The sequence below is a fragment of the Corapipo altera genome, unplaced genomic scaffold (assembly GCF_003945725.1).
Source record: "Corapipo altera isolate COAL_440 unplaced genomic scaffold, ASM394572v1 61553, whole genome shotgun sequence".
Taxonomy (NCBI): Eukaryota; Metazoa; Chordata; class Aves; order Passeriformes; family Pipridae; genus Corapipo; species Corapipo altera.
Genome location: NW_020884918.1, coordinates 341,775 through 366,730, shown reverse-complemented (window position 1 = coordinate 366,730; position 24,956 = coordinate 341,775). Strand labels below are relative to the sequence as shown.

Below are 24,956 nucleotides of genomic sequence, written 5' to 3'. Positions count from 1 at the left end.
TTGGGTCCCTAGTCAAATTAGTTCTTTATTTATTATCCCAGTTCTCAAGTATCTTTCAGATGGGCTCATCCCGTTGTTCCCGTACAGCTGGGTAAACAGACAAAGTCAATTCTATCATGCAGGTTTACCTTACAGCATCCAAAACCTTTTCCATATGTGGGATTTTGTTTTCTTTAAGCAAGCTAAGAATGTGTTTAAAGGTGACCTGTGCTGAAAAAAAAAATAAAAATTGAAAAGTTTGGTGACAATCACATGCTTCCAGCAATCGACATGTTTCAGTATCTTTTCCAAAGGAAAAAAAAACGTCAAATAATCAGTGTTTGAAGATTTAATACGTAATCAGCCTTATTAAGTAAAAAAAAAAAAAAGATACAGAAAAGAATCTTAGTTGCTGACACAGAAAGGAAGAAAGGCTTTCTAGTTCTTGCAAAAAAAGGCTTCCTTTGGACTGTATTGTGAAATGACACAACTGCATTCAACAATTTTTAAGATGAAGAAGTGATTCAAGAGAAATAGTAAAATTGGGAGAAAAGTGAAAAAAACCCCTAGCCTCCCAAAAAGTCAATTTTTGTAAGATTTTATGATACGCCCAAAGCAGACCAGGTCCTTCAGGATGTTCACACTGGTGCTTAGCACAGAATACTACCTTTTTCCTGATGAGGGCCACTGGCAGACACCAGACAGGAGGCAAACGATATAATACACAGAAGTGGGGAGATGATACACCATGGAAAATAAATTCTTGATATTCCTTTCTGTCTATAATCCCACCCCATACCCATCCACTTTTTCTACACGGGGAAGAAGAACAGAAGCTTCACACACACATGCAAGGAGAATCTTTGTGCACCAAGGAAATTAGCAGATGTGTTGGTAATCTTTCACAAAAAAGAAACAAAAGCTGCCAGCTGTACTTGTAATTCCAAGATTAACATTAATAAGCAGTGCCGAGATTACAGGTATTATCTTTCTTTAAGGTGATACAGCTCAAGAACCCCAGTTCTGCAGAAACTCAGCTGCCTGTCCAACTTCTGTGCCTCAAGTCCTACCCTACACTGCAGAACATCTACAGATTCACCTGCCAGAGATGTGCAAAAGCAAACTGGATTCTTGCCACTGTTTGAGATGGCAGTGAAGCAGCAAGTATATAAAGTAGGTCAGATCTGATTACCTAGAACAAGGGCAATTTTCTTAACGTATCTGTGTAAAGCTTCTGAAAACGGTTAAGACTGAACATTTGGGAGCTGCAGAGAGAACATCTAAAAATAATTTTTGATAGAAAAGGTTTAACTACATTTTAATATGAACGGTATTTTCTATTAACATCAAGGCAGAAGCCTATTTTTCAGTAGAGCTCTTCCTTATACAAGTGCTATCTCTCTGAATCTGTCTGAGTCAACTTTAGTGACCACTTTAATATTCACTTTACAATTAATGCTTCTTTTTATGGGTTGGTAGAAGGTAAACCAATTTCAGTTCGGCTTCTAGGTATTGAATTTATTATAAAAAGTTATGTACTTAAAACTCCTATAATGAAACCAGAGGCATCATGAGATATTAACCTAGAGTTAATGCTGAGAAGGCCAGTTTGAATAATTCAATTCATGTCACCTTAAGTATCTTTTCAAATGGAATTAACTTTATCTCACAAAAAAAGGAAGCTCTATGTTCCAGTTACTGATTATTGACTCCACAAGAGTTCTGACTTAAATCATCTTACCACCATCTTCCCAGCAATTTTATTTCACTGCTACCAGGATGCTTCTTTACATTTTGAGGGCTGACTTTCGTTATAAAGAAGTAGTATTAGGTAAGAGGAAAACATGGCTTCAGAATTACTGCTATCATTAGGTGATACTAAAAGAGACAAAAATAAAAGTTAACACCAAAGTATCTGCATTAGTTCAGTATAGCTACAAACCAGCCACAGGCACACAGCCACTGCAGTCCTTTGCCTCCCATACAAGCCCACCACTTTTTGCAACAATGCCATCGGATGTTTGGTAATGCTGCGGTTCTCTTGACCTGTTAATTGCCCTGTTCTGACAGGAAACCCTGCATGAAAGCACTGAGAGGAGACGCTTTCAAATCTATGCCCAGAGGAAAGTGACAACTCATGGTCAGCATTATGGTGCCTAAGAATGAGGCAGACAGGCAGGCAAAAAGCAGAAGCAGGAGATGTTAAGATTTAACTGTAGCACTAGAAATTACTCCAAATAAACAAGTAGGAAAAAGAAGGGGAAATTAACAAAAGGAAGAAAGAACAGCTGAGAACAGACAGAACAAAAAGGGCATCAGTGCAGAGTACAACTGTGTAGTCCCATGTTTCTGCAAGACAGAGGAAAATCAGAACGTTGTACATCAAAACACAGATACCCTGGTAAGATCAGCAGTGTCTTGAAATAGGAAAGACTGATTATGTCTCCTAGACAGTCCTACGAAGAGAAAACTATGTGGCAAGATAGTCCTGATTTAAATTCAGACATATCCAGGACTTCCTTAGGTCACCCAAAAACAAGCAATAGGCAAAAGATTCCAAGTTGATCTGGATTCAAACAAAACTAAGGAACACTTTCTTTAGTCCAATATTTAGACAAGATGGCTTTTGTCAAAGTCCAGCTCAAAACAGAAAGGGAGAGCATAAAAGCTTCAATGGGGTAGAAAGAGCTGGAGTGGGCAGCACTTGAAGCAGGAGGAAAGTATTCTGGGTCTGTCCCCTTCCAATTCTTTCCTCTCAAAAATCCCTCTCTGTTGTGCTCCCATGTGGGAGTCTCCATTGAGGTAGATAGAATGCCTGACTAAAATAACTGTGTTAAGACAATACTCAAACAGAACTAAGAGAGACCTATCACGACACTCACAGTTTAGGTATTAAGACAAGAGGTATATGACAATGACACAAAAGTCCAACAAGAAGCAGCCCAATGACCTTTCCTGGGTTTGGAAAGCTATCACATGAAGAAGTGTGTTAGGGTCAGGCAGCCCTGCAAATCTCTCCACAGTTTCTGAGCTGTGAGGAGAAACACAGCATAAAGGGCTTGTTTGAGGAAAAAAAATGGTAACAATTTATAAAGCCAAATGCAAAGAAAGAGAAAACTGAAGAGGAAGGCTAGAAACATCAGAAATATTTTGCAAGCTATAAGAAAAAAAACAGTTGAAGCATGCTTTGACAGGTTTTTATCTATGCCTACAAAGCTTTGCACAGGGCAAGAGGACTAGGGTAATTTCAGACCTATTAGGTTGGAGCTGTAGAGTATGTAACAATAAATGAAATGTCAACCTCAATATAATATCTGAATTTGCATTTGTGGACAAAAGCACCTGTAAGTATAGAGAAAAGAAATAACTGGATCAAAGATAAGCTTGATAGAACTTTGCACATGAAACCAGAAAACAACTTTAAAGAAGTCTCTGTATATACATGGATGGAGTGATTAGGAAGACAGTCAAACAAGAGGAGATGAACGTGGACTGCTGAACCACCAGGCGCTGATTTGACAGTCCCTGGGATGAATGTTTCCTATTATCTGCTTCCATGCTTTAGTGATGTAGATGTGGTGACACCAGACATCTCTATTCTAGGGGTTAACCTACATCTCTGTTCTAGGGGCTAACCTAGTACAGGATAAGTGTGTTTGAAGTTGAAAGGACAGAGATGAACTGTTATGCAGGGCAAAACCTGAGAGTAGTATTGGTATCACCCCTAACACAGTTGCCACAGTGCTGTTGTACTACATGGGCTCCTCTGGACTGTCTTCCATGGAGATCCACAGCAAGCTGCATAACACAAGCCACAACACAGACATCATCCATTCTCAGAGAAAAAGATTCTTGTTTTGAACTCAATGCCATCACAAAATGGATGGCAGACAAAAATACAAAAGAATGGAAGTGAAATGTTTATAAAGGTTAAAAGCCTGACAAACAGGTCCATGTCCAGCAATGTATTTTACAAATAAAAACCCATCATCAAGATAAAAAACAATTCCTGATGCTGATGAAGTCAGAGTATTGCTACCTGCTTCCTGAACAAAATCAGAACACCCCTTCCTGCACAGGCTCCTCAGAAGCAGGATGTGTCTGTGTAATTCTCATAGTAGGGAGCCATTGAGACATCAGAATCAGGCCTCCTTCTGGATATGCTGTGCTGATGACTTTACTTCTAGCCCTATTAAAAATAAGCCTTTAAGACTGTTCCAGGAAAAGAAAAGATCAAGGGCATGACCTATACAAAAAGGCATGGTCTTAGGTAGGATGGATTCCTGAGATCTGCAGATAGAAGCTACTGAAAGGGAACAGCAGGAAAAGACATCAGGTACAGCACTTTCACATAAGCAGTCTTCAACTCCAAGGTATAATCTGCTATCAGAAGGGATGCAAATCAAGTACCTAGCTATCAGAAAAAAATCTCAAGCAACGATGTTTTCAAGGCTTTGGGCACATATATCTGAGAAACACTTTACCACTTAATTTAACATGTACCTGTAGTCAACATTTTCTGGTTTTAACTGCATATATAACTACAGGCCTTCTATAAACAGCTCAAATCAGATGAGCTGCTTTACAGACTTGAGAAAGCTCTTATTGACCAAATACATCATCTGTAATGCCCTTTTCAATCATGAAAAGCCACAGTGAAAATGTGAAAGGCTATATCTAGAGCGACTGCAATTATTTTCCTGTTTAAGAAACAGAACAGAAAAGAGAAGAGTATTTTAATTTTTTCCTTGGCAAAGGTATGTGTTCCTGTGATTCCTACTCCAGTACAACATGGTCAATTAACTTCACCCATTTTATTGACCCAAAACTTGTGGGGGTTGTTCGTTTGCTTTCCTACAATCCATTTATTAAGGGAAGGACTCGTGGGAAACCAATCACAAAACAGTATTCAACACTTTATGATGCAAGACAATACACTTAAAGTTACGGTACTAATAAAAGAGAAAAGAAGTTATGAATATGTCATTTGAAAAAAAAGGAGATGGGAAAAAAAAGCTTACCTTCTGCTCCTTTTCCTTGGCAGCACTGAGTTCAGAAAGGGAGCGTGATAGTTTTTCCTGCTGCTCAGCTAGGTACTTCTGATAAAGGTTCAAAAGTTCTTGGCATTCTCTGTACTGCTGCTGCAGAGGTGAGACATCAGAAGTTAAGGGAAAAACACTCTTTAGTGAATAGTTAGAGTCAAATATATACCAACTTACTTTGTGTAAATCTGATTTAGATCCATAACAGTTCAATTTAAAAACAGATATTCTGTGTTTGAGTACTGCCTAATGATGATAAATCTGCCTAGAGGTGAATCTTCAAGTACACCCTTCTTTCTACTCAGAGAGTGGAAAAAGAAGAATTGCACCAGCAGCAGGGAGGCAGGTGATGACATTGTTTCAGTTGGAACAACCACAATACTGATTTTTATTCAGCAGAGCCAGCCATTACCAATGTTTATTTATAAATAAATAAATACCCAGCCAAGTAAGTAAATAGTCCGTTTTTAAGCACAGACATGGATTCACAAGCCCACATATCCAAATCCAATCTCTTTGCTTGAGCACCAATGGCTCAAAACCCCACAGCCACAGATGCAGTGCTACAGGCCTTTCAGAGACCAGCAATAATTTTTGGACAGTAATCTGGAGAAGCAGCAACTGTGGTGTTTGCAAGGATATTAGCAACAGTGTCCTGCCTTGCTTGCAGCATTGAAATTCCAACAGGAGATAAATCTGCTCTTCACCTGTCATTGTGTAATTCCCTGCCTTGCTCATGTAGCATGGTAAACCATTTATGCTCCCCTCTCTCCCCCCTCACTTTTAATTATGCATGCAGATGGGATAAGGGCTCGCTGTCCAAAGAGATTACTCTGAATAAATACTTTAATAACAAGTCACTGCAATTAAGGTAGGGAACAAAAACTTCTTCAATCTATAAAACGGTGTTGAGTTACAGATTTCCTTAACATTTTTATGATCTAATCATTGCTTCTGGGCAAATTCATGTTGCAATCATTTTTGCCAATCATGGCTGCATAAATAACTCACTGCTTTGTTATTCCCTGTTATGACCCTGAGGGTTTCTTTTTTTTTTTGTTTGGTTTTGTGGGGGGTTTTTTCCCTTCTTCTTGTTCTTTCGCAGGAAGGGTGGCCTTGCCAGGGCTTTTTTGTTGTTGTTGTTTGTTTGGTTTTCTTTCCTTTAAATAAAAGGCTACTGAGAGAATAGACAAAATATTTTAGGAAGAAATGGAAGGTTAATAAACCCTAATGTTGAAATCAATCAGGAGAGCTCTTCTAACACCTTTGCTCTGCACCTGGAAATATGGGAGGGTACAAACAACGGTCTTAACAAGCTAATTGCTTTCCAGAGCCAGCCTGCCTGAAGCCTGAGCTGTTTTACATTTCAGTTCATTTCGTCAGAGAGCACCAAAAGGCTGAAGTGATTTGTGGTGGTCTCAGGAGTCTCTGCCAGCTATGATGTATATAAAAGGAATTTTTTATTCCAGTTGTAACCATAGGCAGTAATGTTTATAGTAGGTGAACATATTAGCCTGGACGCAGGGCATGAATTTTACTCTAGAAAAAGCCAGTTCATTTATACAGCCTAAGAGTTAAATGTCGGTATTTGAAGACAAATTATAGGGAAATTCATTTAAACCCATGTTATGTGGCAGAATATAAAAACAGACAGTCCTATCTTTATCAAATTTTTACAGCCCTCTTAATTCACTTTGCTTCCAGCAACCCCTTCCCCACAAAACAGATTTTACCCTCTCCTCCCTCCGGATAGCACACTGCTGGCACAAGGAATGAGCACCTAAACAGCCTTGGGGCACACAAGTGATGGCCATACACCTACCCTCACTCTTACCACAGTGTCAATATCAGTCCTGCTGGAAAGCCAGGCAAGCTTCCCCTCACTTCTAGGCAAGTGCAACACTAAAAAGATGCCCAAATTGTGTTTTACAGACTGCAGAGCACTCACTGTGCACATGATGCCACCACCTTTTGTGTGTAGTGACCAAATTTATTTAAAATAGTTTTGAACACAACACGCAGAATCAACATTAGGAAAGTATGCAAGCAAATCCTGATTGTCCAAGGGTCAGTTACATGACTATGAGTTCACACAAGCTTGAATGGAAGCCAAGATGGCCCTAAAATTCTTGTAAGGTTCGGTCAGCAACAGTAACAGCTAAAACTCTCTGTATTAGAAGATTAAAACTTTGTTCATTCACACAATCACTCTACATTAAGCGAAGTATTGTTACAGCCACCATAGTCTAAGAGTTTAAAGCCCTGCTTTGCTTACTAAGTAAGTAAACATGAAGCTTCAAATATGAAAAAAAGAAGTTCATTTGTTTAAGACGCATACAGAATAGCTGAAAATATGGTAATTCTCAAAAATGTGCTGGTACATTTACTGCAGAATATGTTCTTAAGGAGAAAAAAAAAAAGCCTTAATATTAGATCTTACTCTTCCATTCTACTGAATTTTTGCTAAAAGCAGCAAAATGATCTCTTTTTCTTCTCCTGCAAATTAGCCAGGCAATATACAACACTGCCACAAAAATATTTAAGTCATTCAGATACAACAAGGGCACACATCTACTCAGGCAATACAGTCTCTAGACAAACACATACGTAATGATAAATAATTTCATAACCTGCTTTTAAAAATAAAAAGTTGCAAGGTTGAAAAAACTGCATAGGACAAGTCCTACAGATTTGCATTCCACAGAAAAAGTAATATGCCTAAATGCACACATTAGGTATTTCTTCATGTGTTCAGGAGCACAAATATTGGATTTGCAAGATGTTAGTTACCTGAGAGAAGTGGTACTTGGCATTTCACTGAACGGTAGTTTTATGTCCAAGAAATATGCATTGGAATGTATCAGAGTAATACATTTTATGCAGTTTGCTAGTACAGTATTAAGGTTGTACTTGGAAGGGGAGAAACAAACAAACAAAAAAATCAAAATCAGAAGTGCAAAGGTTAAGATTTCAACAGCCGAATTTGCACGTCATACTGCAAGGACTATACATTTTAAATAATAAATTAGTTAACTTCATCACTGAACATAAGTCAAAGAATTCAGAGTTCATTTATGGCTCTTAAGAGATAATAACCTCAGTGGAGAGAGAACTGGCTTTGAGAAAGGGGACTGCCAGCATGCAGCAGTGACACGTTTATGGTGTCACGCCGGGAATGGGTGTCCAGGGGGTTCAGCAGGGAACAAAGAACTTTCTCTTAGGGGCAAAGCTTCACAAGAAGGCACAGTCAACCTAATGCTCAACTGCTGCCAAAGACACTCTCCTGCTCACTCCCTCTGTCCACACCAGCTCTGCAGCCCCCACACCTCTCACTCCAGGACTCAGCAGACTGACCCACTGAGGCAAAGGGGCCACCAGGCACAAGAGCCTGCACAAGACGAGCAGGGGGAACAGGCAGCTGGGAGCAAAGGACACCTCTCCCAGCAGCAGCCACCTGTCTGGTAGTGTTTATCCACCTTGCAAAGTCTCAACCCTACTCTTCCTTCAGTTCTACTTTCAAGCCTCAGGCTTTTAAGTCTAGTCTATGACTATATCAACTACTCACAGCTTACTCTTTGTTGAAATACTTTTAGCCTCTCACAAGCTGAAGGAGGACAAGCAGCTGCAGTTCCTTGTTCCCAGAAACTGGGGGTGGAAGGACCAACCTCTACTGTGCCCACTGACCTCCTGCACTGTTCCCGGTACACTGTTTCCACTGCCACTTTGACTACAAGTGAAGGCCAGCTTAAAATCTGAAATGTTTTGGTTTAGAGCATGTGTTCACACTACAGCAGTTTAAACAACGAGTGGTCTCTTCAGCTACAGTCAAGGCTTCCAAATTAAGCCAACACCAGTCTACTCCATGAGAGCTATTTGCTGAAGGTCCGTTTTTCTTAAATCACTTATTATAAGAGGAAAAAAAAAACAAAAACAAACCAGAATGTAGAGAACCTTCTCTTTAGAAAAAAAAATTAATTTTTTTTGCCCTGTATCATTACAAAGAAATGTTTAGTTTTACCTCCCTTTATTTAAAAAAATAAAATTAAATTTGAAGCATCCTCCAATCTAAGGCTGGAAAAAGGTTTTCTAGAAGGTATTAGCAAGGGAAAAGAACACAGTTAATGAGATTTTTTTAGCAATCAATCTAATAACAAAGGCCCTTCGGTATCATCAGAGTGTTCGTGAGAACTCCTCACCTAGTGACTCTTTCCTCAGTGGCTTGTCACAAGCATTTTTGGGACAAGCAGAAGCTCTAATTACACAGAGGCAAAGTGTGGCACAAGGTGTCTTTGGGCACATCTGAGCACACAGATGCAGCCCAGCAGCCCCACACTCCAGCTCCAGGACACACGTCTTGCAGCTGTAGGGTAAGTTAGCACAGTTCAGGCACAGCACTAACAGACCAGATTCATCCTGTACCTGATTAGCTTAAGAGTACAAGTTTGCCTGCGCTCACCCATGCAGACAAGCCCTAATAGACCTCCCACGCATCAAGGAAGATGCCCAGGGATGACTCATTCCTGTAGTCCCTGACTTTAGCTCCAGTTTGGACTGTCCTTTCACTCAGGGCTGCATACTCTGATCCATGGCCAGATCAGAGCACAAGAGCTGAATCTCCATCTTCAGCCACAAGATGCTGCAGCCCCATCAGCCCCCATATCCAAAGGAAGATTCTCTAGAGACTCAGAGCTCTTACAGAGATATGCATAGATGAATAAAGCAAGCAAAGAAAGGAAAAAGTCAAACACAAGTTAGATTTAAATTTAAATAAGACAGCAATAACTTACACTTCGTGGCAGAGAGACAAGAAACTTTCAGTGGTATGATTTCAGCACATGGAAAACTTTTTGACATCTGCAATCATGACCCCAGTAGCCACAAAACACAGGTTTTTTTAAATTCCTGCTTAAGGACACGCATCTAGAAAACAGACTAGTTATCATCATGTTGGCAGTTTCAGCAAAGATCAAACTCCCTTCACTGCCTCAGGTGGTCCCTTCAAGATAAATGCTGTGAAAAAACTAGACAGGGAAGGAGATGCTGAGGAAGTGCCACTGAACAGAGGGTTGACTGTGAAGCTGGGCTAAGCACTGAAAGAGAGGTCTTTGCTCTCCAAAGAAAATTCTTCTCAGAATAAGTTGCAGGCAGACCTGAGCTTGCCTGCCTACCCTCCAACCAGGCAGGTATAAGCCAGACCTGTTCAAGCTGCTGTGCACAGTCACAGCAGCACAGCATCAGGCACCTCATCCCTAATCTAACTGACCTTGCTTTGATGTTTTTGTGGGGTTTTGGCATTGTTTTTTCTTTCTTTTCTTTTTGGCATCAAGACCAACACTATGCTGCTTCCAGAATTCAGCTGGACTGTGCCTGGCAACTTGAACAACATCACAGTAAGCTCACATCTGTTTAACAGACACACCACTGCATCCACAACTTGACACCATGTACCATTACAACATTCCACTGTACAGTTGCTCAGTAGCTCAAAAATGCCTTTAAAGGATGTTGCAAGAGTGAGGAAACATTTCACCAAACTCAGGCAAAGGCTAAGACCCCCATAGCTGGGTCTCTAAACAGTGCACCTACAACCCTGTACCTACAACTAAGGATCAAGTTACATCTAAACACTCATAGAACAAGGGAACAGAATTTGTAGAGTCTGCAGAGTCCCAAAGGCCCAGACAGACTCGTGGTAAATTCCACTACAAGTGTGCTCAGTTTGAAGTGGTCCCACATTTTTTCCATGCATCACCCAAGCATATATTTTTCACAGTATTTTGACACATAAGGCAATAGGGTTTATTTTCTGCCTTGATATTTTGCATATCAATAGGAGAAAGATACCATGCCTTTTGGGAAAGAAGCAATATGTATGTCATTCTGATTTCCACCTGCAGGCTTTCTTCTTCCTAACCAAAGAAAGGATTAAAATAATGCAGCTTCAACTACTTACATATGAAAAGTCATATGAATAAAAATAAACTGCTGGTATTAATGAATTAACATCTAAAAGGAACACTTTAAAATATAAACTAAGATATTCTAAGCTCTTTCCTTTAGCATTTAACAATTACATACTTCACTGGAAGCTGACCCACATTTAATTTTAAAATACAACTTCTGTTTAATATACAAAGTCCTGCAATTTGACAATCTCATCTCATCTGAGAACAACAACGGGACTGCATTTTGGAAATCAGACTATTCAGGCACAGATCAAAGTCAACCCTAGCATGTTTCTTCCACCTTTAAAATTAAGAGAAATAAAATAAGTAGTTTGACTCTCTGTGAATCATTGTTCTGTGAAAGGGTAGAGACTAGTAACTTCTATGAAGGTTTATTATCTAAACTCTGAAGTTGCTGCAAAGACTGAAGGTAATAAAATGTTTTATGAACAACTTCACTTCGCTCGTTCTTATATAACTGAGTTTATGTGGACTCTCTCACACAGTGTGATGGCAAGAACCTGTAGGGAACTTTCTGCACATTCACTTTTCGATGTATTAAAGAAATCATCTGATGAGGGTCTGAACCTTATGAGCCTTCAATTCAAAACACAATTTCCTTCTGATCCAAATGCCTTAGGAAGCACATTTCTGAAAACACTATAAAGAAGCAAGTCACATACAATAAGACAGAGTGATCTCCAACCTGAAGCCCAACAGTTACATTTTAATTTACACTTGAATATTTTAATGTTGTTATCCAGTCAGTAAATTAACTCAAGATGCAAGAATAAAAAGGGAAGATGCATAGGGAAAAAGGTCACAAGGTCCACAAAAGTTAAGAACTTCACTTCTGTTTGAAGCATCAGCATTATGTTGTTGAATGCCACAGCTCTCATATAAAAGAATTGCTTAATACGTTCCCATTCTGTTTGAAGGGAAATTAAATTTACATTCTTTGGGAATATGGTATTGTAATTAGTTCATGACTTGATTACACTTTGAAGTGAGCCGAGACTGTATATGGTGCATACAAATTAGTTAAGTTATGGTTACCTACCTAAAGAAAAGCTAACGAGTTGAGAAAGTTAGGGACAAAGCCAGGGCCATCCTTTGGAGCTTTCAGGAAGCACAGGTAAAACATCAAATTCAAATCTGTTCTCTGGACTCACTGATGTCAAGTGTGAACAGAAACAAAAATGCTGTTTCCTAAACAGCTGAATTAGTTGTTTTCCAAAAAACATCTTTCCATCTCCACCCATACCACCTGTAGGTCAACTGTTAAAATGGAAAAACAGCAACAGAAGACACAAGATTTCCAGCACTGGTTAACTTCACCAGCATGATTTATTCCTAGTACTCGTAATTTTTTAATTTCTTTTATAGACGGCCTGAGTTTTACATCATCTATCAAGATGCTCTGTTCCACCCAGATGATGAAATTCCCAAGTTTGCTTTACACATTCTCAAAAATATTGAGATGCACAGTACAAATATAGTGCATCTAAAACTGACCAAAGAAAAAGACAGCCAGTATGATTCAATGAGAGCAAGGAAAGCCTTTAAACCTAAAACTAATTCCCAACGTAGCATATGAACTCAAGAGAAGTCTCTATCACAGTTTCAAAATGCAAAAGCAGTTTAGGACACAGGATTTGATCTGATGTATTGAAAATCCTTTCCACAGGATATGCCAATCAAACTGGACAGCTTATCTGCCATGTTCTCTGGTTCAAAGGTGGGTAAGGACAAAAATATCACACGCCATCATATGCCAGCCGATGTGCCTAGATCAATAAATGCAAATACCATCTCAGAGCTTGCATTTTCTATTCCAAGTGGAAAGCACATCTCCAGCCTTATCTTCATTAATACAAACAAAGGGATACTTACCAGCAAAGAAAAAAAAACCAAAAACTAAGGTTTATTTTGCAGTCTGGCAGCACTAACAACTTTCTTTTACTGAAAAGGAAGAAAGAACATAACACACAAAAGACAAGTAATGCCACTACAAATACTGGCAAAAAATACGCATTTTCATAATAACGAACACAAAAAATCTGATGACAGAAAAGCTAGGAACCTGAATACACAAAATACAGATCCCACAGATAATTTTAACAAGATACTGGTCCTGGCACGGGCCATAAAAATTTTTACTTTTGGCTTAAGAACTGTGATGGCAGGAGATTTTCCTCACTGGCAAGAAAGAGTTTGTTCAGAATATACATGCTCCTTTCAGGGGAGCTCTGCCAATGACTATAGTGACTTTCAGGATTTAAAGACTTCCTTGGCATTTGCTTAGACGGCTCAGCTACCCAACTTCTTCCACTGGAAACTGCTAAGGAACTTGTTACTTATGTATTTGTCTACCCGCCAGTAAACGTAGGATGCTTTTTTTTCATGGAAGAAAGGAGCCTGGAGACTCAGCCACACACAGTTTCTGTGCAAAACGGTCCCAGTACCTGAGAACAACTCCACACATTTCATCACGTAGGACAGAAAATAATCTCAACCTGCGCTGCGTGAGAAGATGGAGCCAAAAGGAAGGTACTGCACTTCTCACCATCCTAGCACAAACACACATAAGAAAAAAAAAAAAATTAAAAAACCCCAAAAACGAAAAACAGCGCTATTTTTTCCTTTTACATATTTGAAGCGCAAAAATTAAACAAATAAAAGGAACACTGCATAACTTAGCTTTCATTTTCTATCAAATTGCTCATAATTGTAACCATAAAACGATAATACTGTGCCATATGTGCATCTGCAGAGCCGGCGGCGGCGCTGACCGTCCCCGGCGGCGGCAAACGCGGGGCTGTGCCGACACCCAGTGCCCGCTCCGGGTATTGCCGCCCCTCCGTCACATCCCCAGGATCATTTTGTCACAGAAAAGGGATTATAACCCACCACTTTGAAACGTGAAAACCCGCCACGCAATCCCCCTGCTCCTGTTCTTCCTCAAATTGCACTCCCCGCCACCCGCACAGGCTTTACGTTAAAATGCCCATCGCTGGAAACGCTTGTTTCAGTTGCAGGCCTTCGTGAGAAATAAATAAAAAAAAAATTAAAAAAAAAAATAAAAAAAACTTTCACACTAGCCTCCCTTACCATTTACACAAAGCCACGTGTCGTCTCAGTACTACTCGATATTGAAGAGAAATGTTCTTTAATCTAATTTGACAATGGAGCTCCTGGCAGGAGCCCGAGGAGAGATAAGGTGGGAATTGAGGTATCTGAGAAAGGAGGCTCAGCCTCTCACGTTTAGACACTGTAAGAGAAGTTATTTAACAGGATAAATGTGAGCTTGGAATCAAATGCATGGAGGAAAGGGGATGAAGAGGCAAAAGAAAAATGGAATGTAAAAGCTGAACTTACTGAGAGCAGAGCTACAGCATCTCCATCTCAATTAAAGAGTATGCATAGTAAATCAAAAAGGTGTCTGCTTTGCAGGGAATGAGAATGTAAGATCACAAAACATCAACTTGCTTTATAACTAAGCTAATCAGGGTTGGCCTTGGTTACTATCAGAATGGGGATCACCTGAGAATACACAGTGGTGTCTGTCTTGCTGCTTCCTTGCAGGAAACAATCAATCATCACTCCTAATTTTATATATTCAATGTGTCTCTCTGAACCTTTTCCTTACCACCCTCAAACAGCAATAATGCTGATGGAAAAAAGCAGTCTCTCCTTTAGCCAAGCTCCCACCACCCTCAGAATGAGTAAATCCTCATTTGGATCCTTACTGGAAAGGAAACCTGGCTGCTAAGGGAATTTTTTCTCTGCTGCTTTCTAACATGGTTACCTCTCTATATCTTCCACAGGCAGAACCAGGCTTCAGTATTAAACTTCCTTATTTCCTCCTTTTAAACTAGAACATAATCAGAGAGGAGCATGCAGATCTTAATCTGACTACTGGCAAAGAGTGTAAGTGGCAAGATGAAAATCTCTAAATGCTGCTGGATGAAAATAGAAAAAAATAAATACCACTGATCCAAGAAATCTTGCCCTTCTTACGGAATTTCCTTCGGTGCTATAGCTAGAACAGCACAGAATGTAAAAATCACAGATTGTTCTAGATAATTTTATTTTTTTTCATTTAAAATTATTGCTATTTTGACAGTCTTTCTAACCTTGTTAGAACACAATCTGTTTGCACAATGTAGATGAGAGAAACGCAGTGCTCCTTTTTCTAAGAGGCAGTTGAGGTCAAATCAGACTCCATACCTGCACATCAACACTAATTTTAAAGGAGGTGTTCCCAAACCCCCAAAAAAGGAAAGCATCCCATGATGGAGTGTTGAAAAGATCTTCTTTTCCATCACATGCTGTACATGTGCCTAATTAAGTATTTCAAAATGACAAAGGCCTATGAAAGTTGGTCCTTTCTTGTGAAATCTTAAACATGACAAACTGAGAAGCACTGGTTTCACTGAACTGACGCCAGTGAAGAAAAGATTTAATAACAGCCTCATTATAACGTTCATTGTTGTAGGACTATTTAATATACAAGATTAACACATCTTATCTCCCACTTTCACTGAAACCTATTATACCCCTCATTAATACATGCACATTTCTACATAATTTACAGCACTCAGGTCTCAAATAGTATTGGCTGAAACAGGGTGTGTTCTGCTGCTCTTCCTGTGGTAGGCTCTTTTTGCAATAACAGTACTCAAAAATAAACCTCACAGCTCAAAATTAAAGACATGGGTAAGTAAACAGGGCAGCTTAAAACTGAGAGAAATTTAAAAAAAAAAAAGAAAAGGAACTGTTTTGCCAACACTTTCGATATCGTTTCTTGACTTCAGTTCCCTCACAACCAGAGCATTCACATATTATAAGACAGGAAGCTTCTACCTTTCCAACCTAATGAATAATGATATCCTTTCCCCCTGGAAGTTTAAGACACAGAATTAGGCGAAGTGATCCACAGCTCCTCAAATTCTGAGGCATTTTCAAAATCTTCAGATCCGGATCACTGGTGAAGAAAAGGAAGCTGTATGGTATGAACAGTACAACACTTTCCCAGATTACATACACTTGTGTCCATGGGTATACCAGGACAGACCAGAACAATGCACCTTAGCAGTGTATTAAGGGGAAGAAAAAATATACATTTTTACATATAGTAGAGTCCAGGTTGGCCATTATTCTTGCACAAACAGGAGAACTGTTATGAGCTTGCAAGCATTTCAGGACAGAGAATACGCATTTATTCAGGAACTGAACAGATTCAGGTATTTACAAGCTCTTCTAAGTTCCCCCAAGTGGAAGAACTGCTCCCCATCTGAGGCTGCAAATGTTTAAAGTTTACAGAGACACACCTAAACAAATTCCTAAAAAGACAACAACAAAATCCACCCAGTGTTATCAAACACAGAGAAACATTCCGACTGCAGTTTTTAATTACAGGTTTCTGGACATTGTAAGACTTTGTGGGGCAAATATTAATATTTGCTCATCCTGCCCTTAAACTTTGCCACATTCTTGTGACTACTGCCAGTATTATAACCCTGGCCTTTGACACAGTACAGATGTTTTATGTTCTCATCATACTACAATTAATTAAAGTTAAATATATTAAAACAAGCTAAGTATAATGAAGACACCTCTTCCCCAACCATCTGAAGAGAGTCCCTACCACTTGTACATTGCTAGAAAGTAATTTTATAAAATTTCCTTTCCCTCACACTTTACTTTCTAAAGCTACCTCATGGTAACAAAATGGTTTTCAAATCAAATGGTTAATATTTATTGAAGAGAAAGAAAATTAATGACCTGGTGATTCTACTGGGAAGAAGTACTGATAGCAAAGACTTAATTTCTAGGAGCCAAATGTACAGCTCATCAGATTTTTTCTACTGTTCTTGGAAATAAAGGCGTTTACTCTGGCTGATTAATTTTGTATCAGAAAATGCATCTTGCCAGGGCAGGCCAGAGTAACACTGACCCAATCTCATTTAATTTTGTCTGTTTGGAATTTTACATGCCTTCAGGTAAAAACAATCATGAGGCTCTGGAAGTTGCTACCTCCTGCAAGACAAAACACTCATCCCTACACCCTCACATTTATTACCACTACAGAATAGGTGGCATTCTGGAGGTCTCCTTGGCTTCTTACATGGAGCATACCCAGATATCCAGCTGGATGTGTATGAACCAAGGAGGTCTAATGTATTGGTAGGGAGGAGAGAGAACCTATTCTCTACAGCTATGAATTTTTTTCCCCCATTATAGCTCTCTATTCATCTTTGAGAAACGCTGCTAAGTGTTAGCCTTGAGGATATCAGTGCTGGAGGGCTGTTACTCCTGAAGACAGGAATTCCTAAATCCAAACTCAAAACTGCTCATCAGAAGAAAAAGTAGCTGAAAAGAGTTTGCATAGAGACAGTTACTGGCAGCAAGAAAACGATACTTTCAGATATCCTCCTCTCACAGGATTAATATTTGAGTAAGCAAATAGTTCTTTGGCAAATTCTTTACTTATTGCAATGCAGTCAGAATCACAGTGAGATGACTCCATGCATACAGCCACTGCCAATAACACAGGGATGGCCACGGGTCCTTAGAGGAGCTCAATCAACTCAGGAACTGAACAGGCCTTCTTGTAAAATACATTCCTGTGGTCACCATAAACGTCTGAGCCACCAAACCAAAGACAATACAAGGAAATGGGGGGAAAAGTACAGAACATTAGAAGCTTTTAGACAGTGGAGGTCTAGAAAAACCAGAGAAATCAGGGGCATTTTCCAGAGGACACGTGATCAGGCATCCTGCACACCAAGCTACGTTGGACTGCCTATGTCCTGCTGACAAGTAGGAATAGAAAATCAATGTATGTGAACACCTTGCAAGGACCCCACACCAGAAGTGACCGGCTTTCAGAAAAAGAACCATAATAAAAATAATTAAATCTAGAGAGCTACTTTCCTCACAGAAGTACAAAACAAAAGGCAAGAAACTCTTAAGGGAATGGTTCAGTGAACCAGAATTACAAGATCCTACAGGTCCTAAGTGATAACTTCTGCCAAGTCCGAGACATAAAAGCACTGAAAATCCAATCAGATATTCTCATTGATAAACATCATGGAGACAGTCTCCAAAGAATTAATTTCTGAAGTGTAGGATTAATTTAGAAGCCAAAAGTGTGGCAGAGCTGCTCAGTACCTCTCCTTAATTTCAACAGATCAAGGAAACACCCATACCTTTTCTATCTCAAAAGAAAACTTACTCCTGTGCTAATAGCCAGAAAGCTTCATCACTGCAGTATCTCAAGAGCTTACAGGTATCAACAGACTTACTCTCATCATCCCTGTATGTTCACTCTACAAGGAAGGTCACATCTAATATAGGAGAAGGTGAGATACAGACAAGGTAAGTGCTTTACAGGACTTCACAGGAGTCTGTGCAGCAGAAATAAGGAAACCTATGTGTATGAGACCTCAGAGAGCTTCCACAACAGCCTGCAATGCTGTTATGTCAGGACCATTTTCTGAAATGTTGTACTCCGTGTATTGGTGATGTAGCTTTGTGGTCTGCCTCCCTAACAGTCTGATCTGCAGCTAAACCAGAAAGAAAAGGAACCTGCACTTTCCTCTTTGACAGTTTTCATGAGTAAGACATTTCATATATTCTTGCCTTCCCCTTCCAAGGATTAAGGTGAGAAAGAACTGAAGCAAGATAGAAACAAAAATTAAAGCAGTAACTGTACCATAACACATCTGCCTCTGAAGTGAGAAGGAACAGACAGCACCAAAACATCTTCAGATCTGACAGGTTGCTCTGCTACCAATCTGCACTAGCAGGTGAGACATGTCATTCCATGACAAGTATCAGAAATAAGGAGCTTAATGCAACTTTAAGTGTTTTAAATGACTTCTCTCTACTGTGCAACAGAAGACGACAAGCAGTTCTAACAAAACATGGGGAGATTTTTCTCCCCTGAGCTGCAAAACTTTAAAATTAGCACTTTGTGTGTGTGCTTGTTCTTTTAATGTCTGCATTTATTAAGGAGCAAAACAGCCATGCATCTGAAATGCCAGAGAAATATGGATCCATAAATAATGCCACATTCCTATTCACACCTAATCTAAATATTTATGTAGTAATTTACCAGCAAAAGATGCAAACTATTCTTTAAATGCTACATTGTATTAAAGGTTAACCACATGACATGTTTTATTATAAGGCTCTGGAATTATGTTTAGGACAAGTTTTTATTTTCAGTGGAAGTTCTGAGGTTGAAATGGACAGACAAAGGCAAGGAGTTTTAGTCACCTCTCCAAGATGAATGCTGAAGTTCAGACTTCTTCAATATCTTTTCAGTCTGCATAGCCATAGGCCATGCAACTCAACAGCATACTGATTGAGAGAGGAAGAGCCACCTTCTTCACAACTAGAAGAGCTGGAAATAGATCTATTAGTGAGGCTTGATGCTTATAGCAGGCCTGATGATGCCAAGTTCCACTTAGAAAGGCAGCCTCTACTGAAATCAGCGGCAAATCAAAGGGGCTGTGTACACATTCCTGAGGGAAATGACAAATGTAATAGCAGAACTGCTCCCAGTGTGTAAGTATGTGCCCTGGGATTTCGTAAGTGCTGGATGTAGTCTCATCTCGTCAGTGATGTAATGCTTCTCTGCCCAGTACCTTACACAGAAATACATGATACATTCCTCACTCAGTCCTATGAAATACAGCTTCTCTTTCACTTCATATCCTGCTACAGTCATGATCACATATTTATGGTCTTAACCATTCCTTTTTGGTTCCTCCTTGAGCTCTCACCTTCATGCCTTCTGTTCCTAAGACCTTTAATATTAGACACAGTTTCCAACTTATCTTTTATTTTATCTCTTATACGAGGCTTTCTTTAGAAATATTACTTTGCTGACTTCGTTTCCAATTCTCTTGATCTCTACATGATCTTCCACACAGAGTGCTTTCTTCATGTCATCACTTTCCTCAGATGCAAGACCTCTGAAGCTCACTACAGACTCAACCATGCAGGAAGTGATACAAAGATTTTCTTGTGTTTTGCTTTTTCACTAACAGAGTCACTTCCATTTTACACTACACTGAGAGAGATTCACTCTTGTGTGACTGTTCTGAGCCTATCAGTCTGCCAGAGTTGCCAAGCTTGTATAATGGAGGGGGTAAAGAAACCCACAGTAGAGTTTAAATGCTGTTCTAGGAGCTAAATATTTTTCAGCTTGTAGTTCAAGAAGAAATTGAGCACTATTGCCACAATATGCCACTTCCTACTTTTGAGAGAAGAGAAATTCCCCAGCTCTAAGCACAAGGTATTCACAAATAAACATTACAACCCTTTTTAAATGTCCAACTTCTTCACATTTCCTTTGTCACTGCTAAGGCACATACCTCTAACTCAACAGCAGGAAAGGCTCACTTTTTCCAGATACAACTAATCAGACAGAGGAGATCTATTAATGTTCCCTGCTTCAGCGAGACATGAAGTGCAGACTTATCGATGGGAGCTGCATTTTTGGTTCTCATTTGTTCTGCTTGAATAAGCTTACCAACCTGAGACAACATTCTCAGATGCTGGTATTTTGACCATCACTGGTCTCTGGGACTATCCTTTTTCTCCACCTTACCTTATACAGATAGAAGAAACCTCGGCAAAAAAATGTAAGAAGCTGGAAGCATAAATGTTCATTCTTAAGATGCAGTAAAATCTTTCATTTCAATGATATACAGAAGTACTTGGAATATATTACAGCTGATCAATGCAGAAATGAGGTATAGAATACTACTGAAAATAGACCTTATTTGTATGCACGCCATACAAATATGTTAAAATATGTAGTTAAATATGCTGTTGGAGTTAAGTAGCTTTCATAGAAGAGAATCATTGCAATTATCAGTGGTAATAGCAAATCCTCTCTGATACAGATGTTTACTTCCTGTTTCAAGAACTAAAGCAGGAAACAGCCCTGTTAAAAATATTTGTCTAGCTCCAACCATAGTGTTCCTATTTGTTACTCCTAAGTGTACAGCCTGTAACAAAAATAGGTGTTTTTCTTCCTCCCCCTCCAGCATAACCTAATGTATTTAAAACCTTTAATCAACAACCAAATGCCTGCTACCGTATTTTGGTACAAGCTGTCTCTAACTACAGTCCTATCTCTTCAGTTAACAACTGGAACACAGAATTAGTCATCTCTAGGAAACAGATAGCATTAGCTTCTCATCACAAAAAGCTCAATTAAAGCCCATTTGAGAGAAGCTGAGCCACTATTTCACTGCATTTTCTCCTTTCCCTGCCTCTTGATAGCTATGCTGGGCCTAAATATCATTAACTGCTGTGAACAATAATATGCAAAGCCTATGGACAGACCTGGCTATAGCAAGTGCATCTATCAGTTCTGGTGCCTGGGGAAAAAAGAAACAAAAAAAAAAAAGTCATCAACATACAAACAGAGTTTCTTCCCAGTGCCCACATGTTTACTTCGTACCAATTTCTTTTGGAAAATGGTAGAGGTGGAACTGTCTATTCAATTTCTCAGATTTCACTGTGCACCTTCTGTTTCTTAGAACATGGCAAATACTGTCTCTACACAATATCCCTAGTACTTATAATGCAAAACACTTTATGACACTTCTAGCTCTGGGAGAAGAGAAAATGAAGCATGAAATAAGAAATATACTAGCAGAACAATATTCATTGACACTGGTGAGTCTGTATACTGCTGCACTGGGAAACTGTTAGTATTTGGGGTTTTAGGCTTTTTTTAATATGTTTGCCCAGCTTGTGTGATGTCAATGGTATGTCTGTCCTTGCAGCTTTTCTCAAGTAACATGCAACCCAGACACCAAATTCATCAAATTACGTTCAAATCCAACGGATTTATATGTTCTCATTTAAACAACAAACATTTTTTAAGGTAAACTATGTCATATCCTCACAGTTCTTCATAAATCCCCCACCCTTGAAAAAAGATGAACATGTTTGTTGAAGACTCTGAGTCCAAACACAGAACTAGAAATCTTTTCTCTCCTAGCAAGAGTTTAGAACTAGTAATAATATTTTCTTTCCTAGCAAGAGTCAAGGTAACAGATTCACAAACAACAGAACCCATAAATACAGAAGAAAACCCATAAAAGAACATCCTGACTGACCAAAAATTGACCCTAACTGAAAAAAGGTTTTACAAATTATTCTTTGTTTCTTGTAGCCTGTATTGAAATTGAAAGAAAATGCCAAGGAAAAAAAAAAGTCACATTCTTCAAGTCCATTATATGCCAGCAATATTCAATTTAGCCTGCACTAAGTCAGTCAGCCTTACTCTGATATTAGATAATATGCTTTTGCACTGTTTTTAATGCACAAAAGCTAAAAATCCTGCAGAAATATATACAGGCAGTGTCAGAACCCTAAAAACAGTCACATCTAGCAAGTAAGAGTTGGGCAAACTACAATTAAAAGAAAATGCATAGCAGAAACAGAATAAATGCTTTTTGGGGCAAACTGCTGAAACCTCAGTCCCAAAGGAGGAGTGATCAGAATTAGGTGTTTGCAGCACATCCCAGTCTGGTGTGTGGCAGGAACGGTACAGGAGACTCCACACAGACGAAACGTATGGAGGCTGGCACTTCTGTAACAGTATCCAAAGCAGAAGCAGATTCATGTACATCAACCTAATCAAGACTAAAATGGATTGTATATGGCCACCTAGTGCCTCATGTCAGAAATTCAGAGTAGTCTGACAACCACATCTAGCCTTTCTTTTGGACTATAACCTGTACGACCTCCTTCAGACTCCACTTGTACTGCTGCCACCTTCCTCAAAGCTCAGGGAAGAGATCCCTCTTACTTTATTTTTCACGGGAAAAACCTTCTATATATTGTAGGAAGGTACAAGACAGATCAGCACATCATTGGGTAAACTAGTTAGAAATTTGGCTAAAGTCGTTACAGCTCACTGACAAAGGCTTAAATCTTTTATTACTGATTTGCTTGAATTATACATCAGACTTGCACTAATGTAATAGGCAACCTGGAATACACAGCCCTGATTTACCAAGGATTCTCTCATCAGGAATTATTTAAAGTAAAGAAGGTATAAACTAAGCCACAAAAAAAGCAAAGATAAATGTTATTGCACTCGTTACCACGAGGCCCAGTGCAATGCTGACAGTGCCAAAGCCACAGTGTTGGGACTTCACTCTGTGAACAAGAAACAAAAGCGTAAAAATCACTTTGTTTATCTCTGCTTTTTTTTTTTTTTTTTTTTGTGGCTTCAAGAAGGACCATTCCCACCTGCAGTTTTATCCCTCTTCAAGTCTACATGGGCCCTTTTCGAAGGGCAAAGTTGATATTTCAAGGCTTTTAAATCATTTTCCAAGCCTATCACTTTGGTCCCGATATATTTCCAAAGGACAAAAACAACTACACCAACTACCCTACACATGCAAAAAAAACCCCTCCCATATTTATAACTGTACAACTTAGGACATCAAAAGAATTTCTCATACTTTGCAGCCAACTTAGTTACAGACCACTACAAAGGGACAATAGTTTTTTATTCTGCTTCCTTAAGGCAGGAGGGTTGGGATATTGTCAAAGGAGGTAGCAAAAACAAAGGACGACTTTTAACATCCAGAGCAGAATATCCAGTGTGGGTAATGCTTCTTTATTTTCATCCCCCAAAAAACTGATGAGTTCTTACGTACAGGAGGCAAGATTGGAGAAAAACAGAAAAACTTAAGAACAAAAAAAAAACGGGGGTGCTTAACACCCTCTTTGCATTGAGGACATTAAGGATAGTATGCCTTCGGTACAAGTGTCTTACATTTCCTGCTACATAAATAAAGCCATTGAGTAACCACCCTAAAATAATCTCATGCCACAAAAACCACACACCACTCATCACAGCTGAGATGCTGACATTTGCTGCAGGGCTGGTACTGCTGCACTGAACTTAGGCACATAATCCACCTCTTTTCTAATTTAACTAGAATCTATTCTAGTCTGTAGAAGAACTGCAATCTTAACTGCACAATATGTATATTTTTCCCTTGATTGCGTCTACTTGTTCTTTCAAGGGCATTCCCATTAGGAACAAACACTTCTCCATCCTCTCTCCCCCTTAAAGCAGAGTGAAAATAATCCTATCAAGGGAAACTTATTACTGTTTCCAAATTGCGCCTGGCTCTCAGCAGGCACACTCTCCAGGCAACAGTTTTGCCGCTACATTATAACTAATTTTTTTTTTCCACATGACATTTTGTATTGTAAGTAGGTAGAGGAAGGAGAGATATATGTGGTTTGGGATAAGAACGAGCCTTCCTGAGTCAAGTGAGAAAGCAGTGTCTCCCCTCACCACGCACCCTCCTGCAAGGAAATTTTGTTTTCCCTCCACAGAAAGATTTCTCAGCACGTTGCACCGCGACCAAACACAGCCCCTTTCACAAATTAACGTTACAGGACACGGATGAAACCTGCAGTTTGTCAAAATGTGGAGCTCCTGGTTCCTACGTATAATGAAGAAATGAAAGAAAAAGAGAGGAAGGAGGAGAACAAAAGAAACCCCAAAGCCATCGCTCGGTCCCTGGGTACCTGGACACTGCACTCGCTGGCCAATGCTGCCACCTGGTGGCCACACAAGGAGGCGACGCAGCTCCGGCTCTGGAAAACGGGATTCAGGAACGTCACCCAGACTGTTCTCTTCCACGGCTACCATCTCGTGCATCATCATTTTGGGGGAAGAAAAAAAAAAATAAAAAGGAAGGAAAAAAAAAAGGAAGGAAAAAAAAAAAGAAGAAAAAAAGAAAAGAAAAAAGAAGAAAAGAAAAAAAAGAAGAAAAGAAAAAAAAAAGAAAAAAAGAAGAAAAAAAGAAAAAAAGAAGAAAAAAAGAAAAAAAGAAGAAAAGAAAAAAGAAGAAAAAAGAAGAAAAAGAAGAAAAAAGAAGAAAAAAAGAAAAAAGAATGAAAAAAAGAAGAAAAAAAGAAGAAAAAA

The 24,956-nt window shown here is 39.2% G+C and overlaps 1 protein-coding gene across 4 annotated transcripts in view; it reads right to left on the bottom strand.

Annotated features, from left to right (window-relative positions):
- Positions 1-24,956, bottom strand: part of KIAA1328 (KIAA1328 ortholog) — a 171,326-nt gene that overhangs the window by 95,471 nt on the left and 50,899 nt on the right. For all 4 annotated transcript variants that reach the window (XM_027656070.1, XM_027656071.1, XM_027656072.1 and 1 more), the window contains one exon: positions 5,001-5,128. In XM_027656070.1, the coding sequence (XP_027511871.1) occupies positions 5,001-5,128 (128 nt within the window). The remainder of the gene's footprint in view (positions 1-5,000; positions 5,129-24,956) is intronic.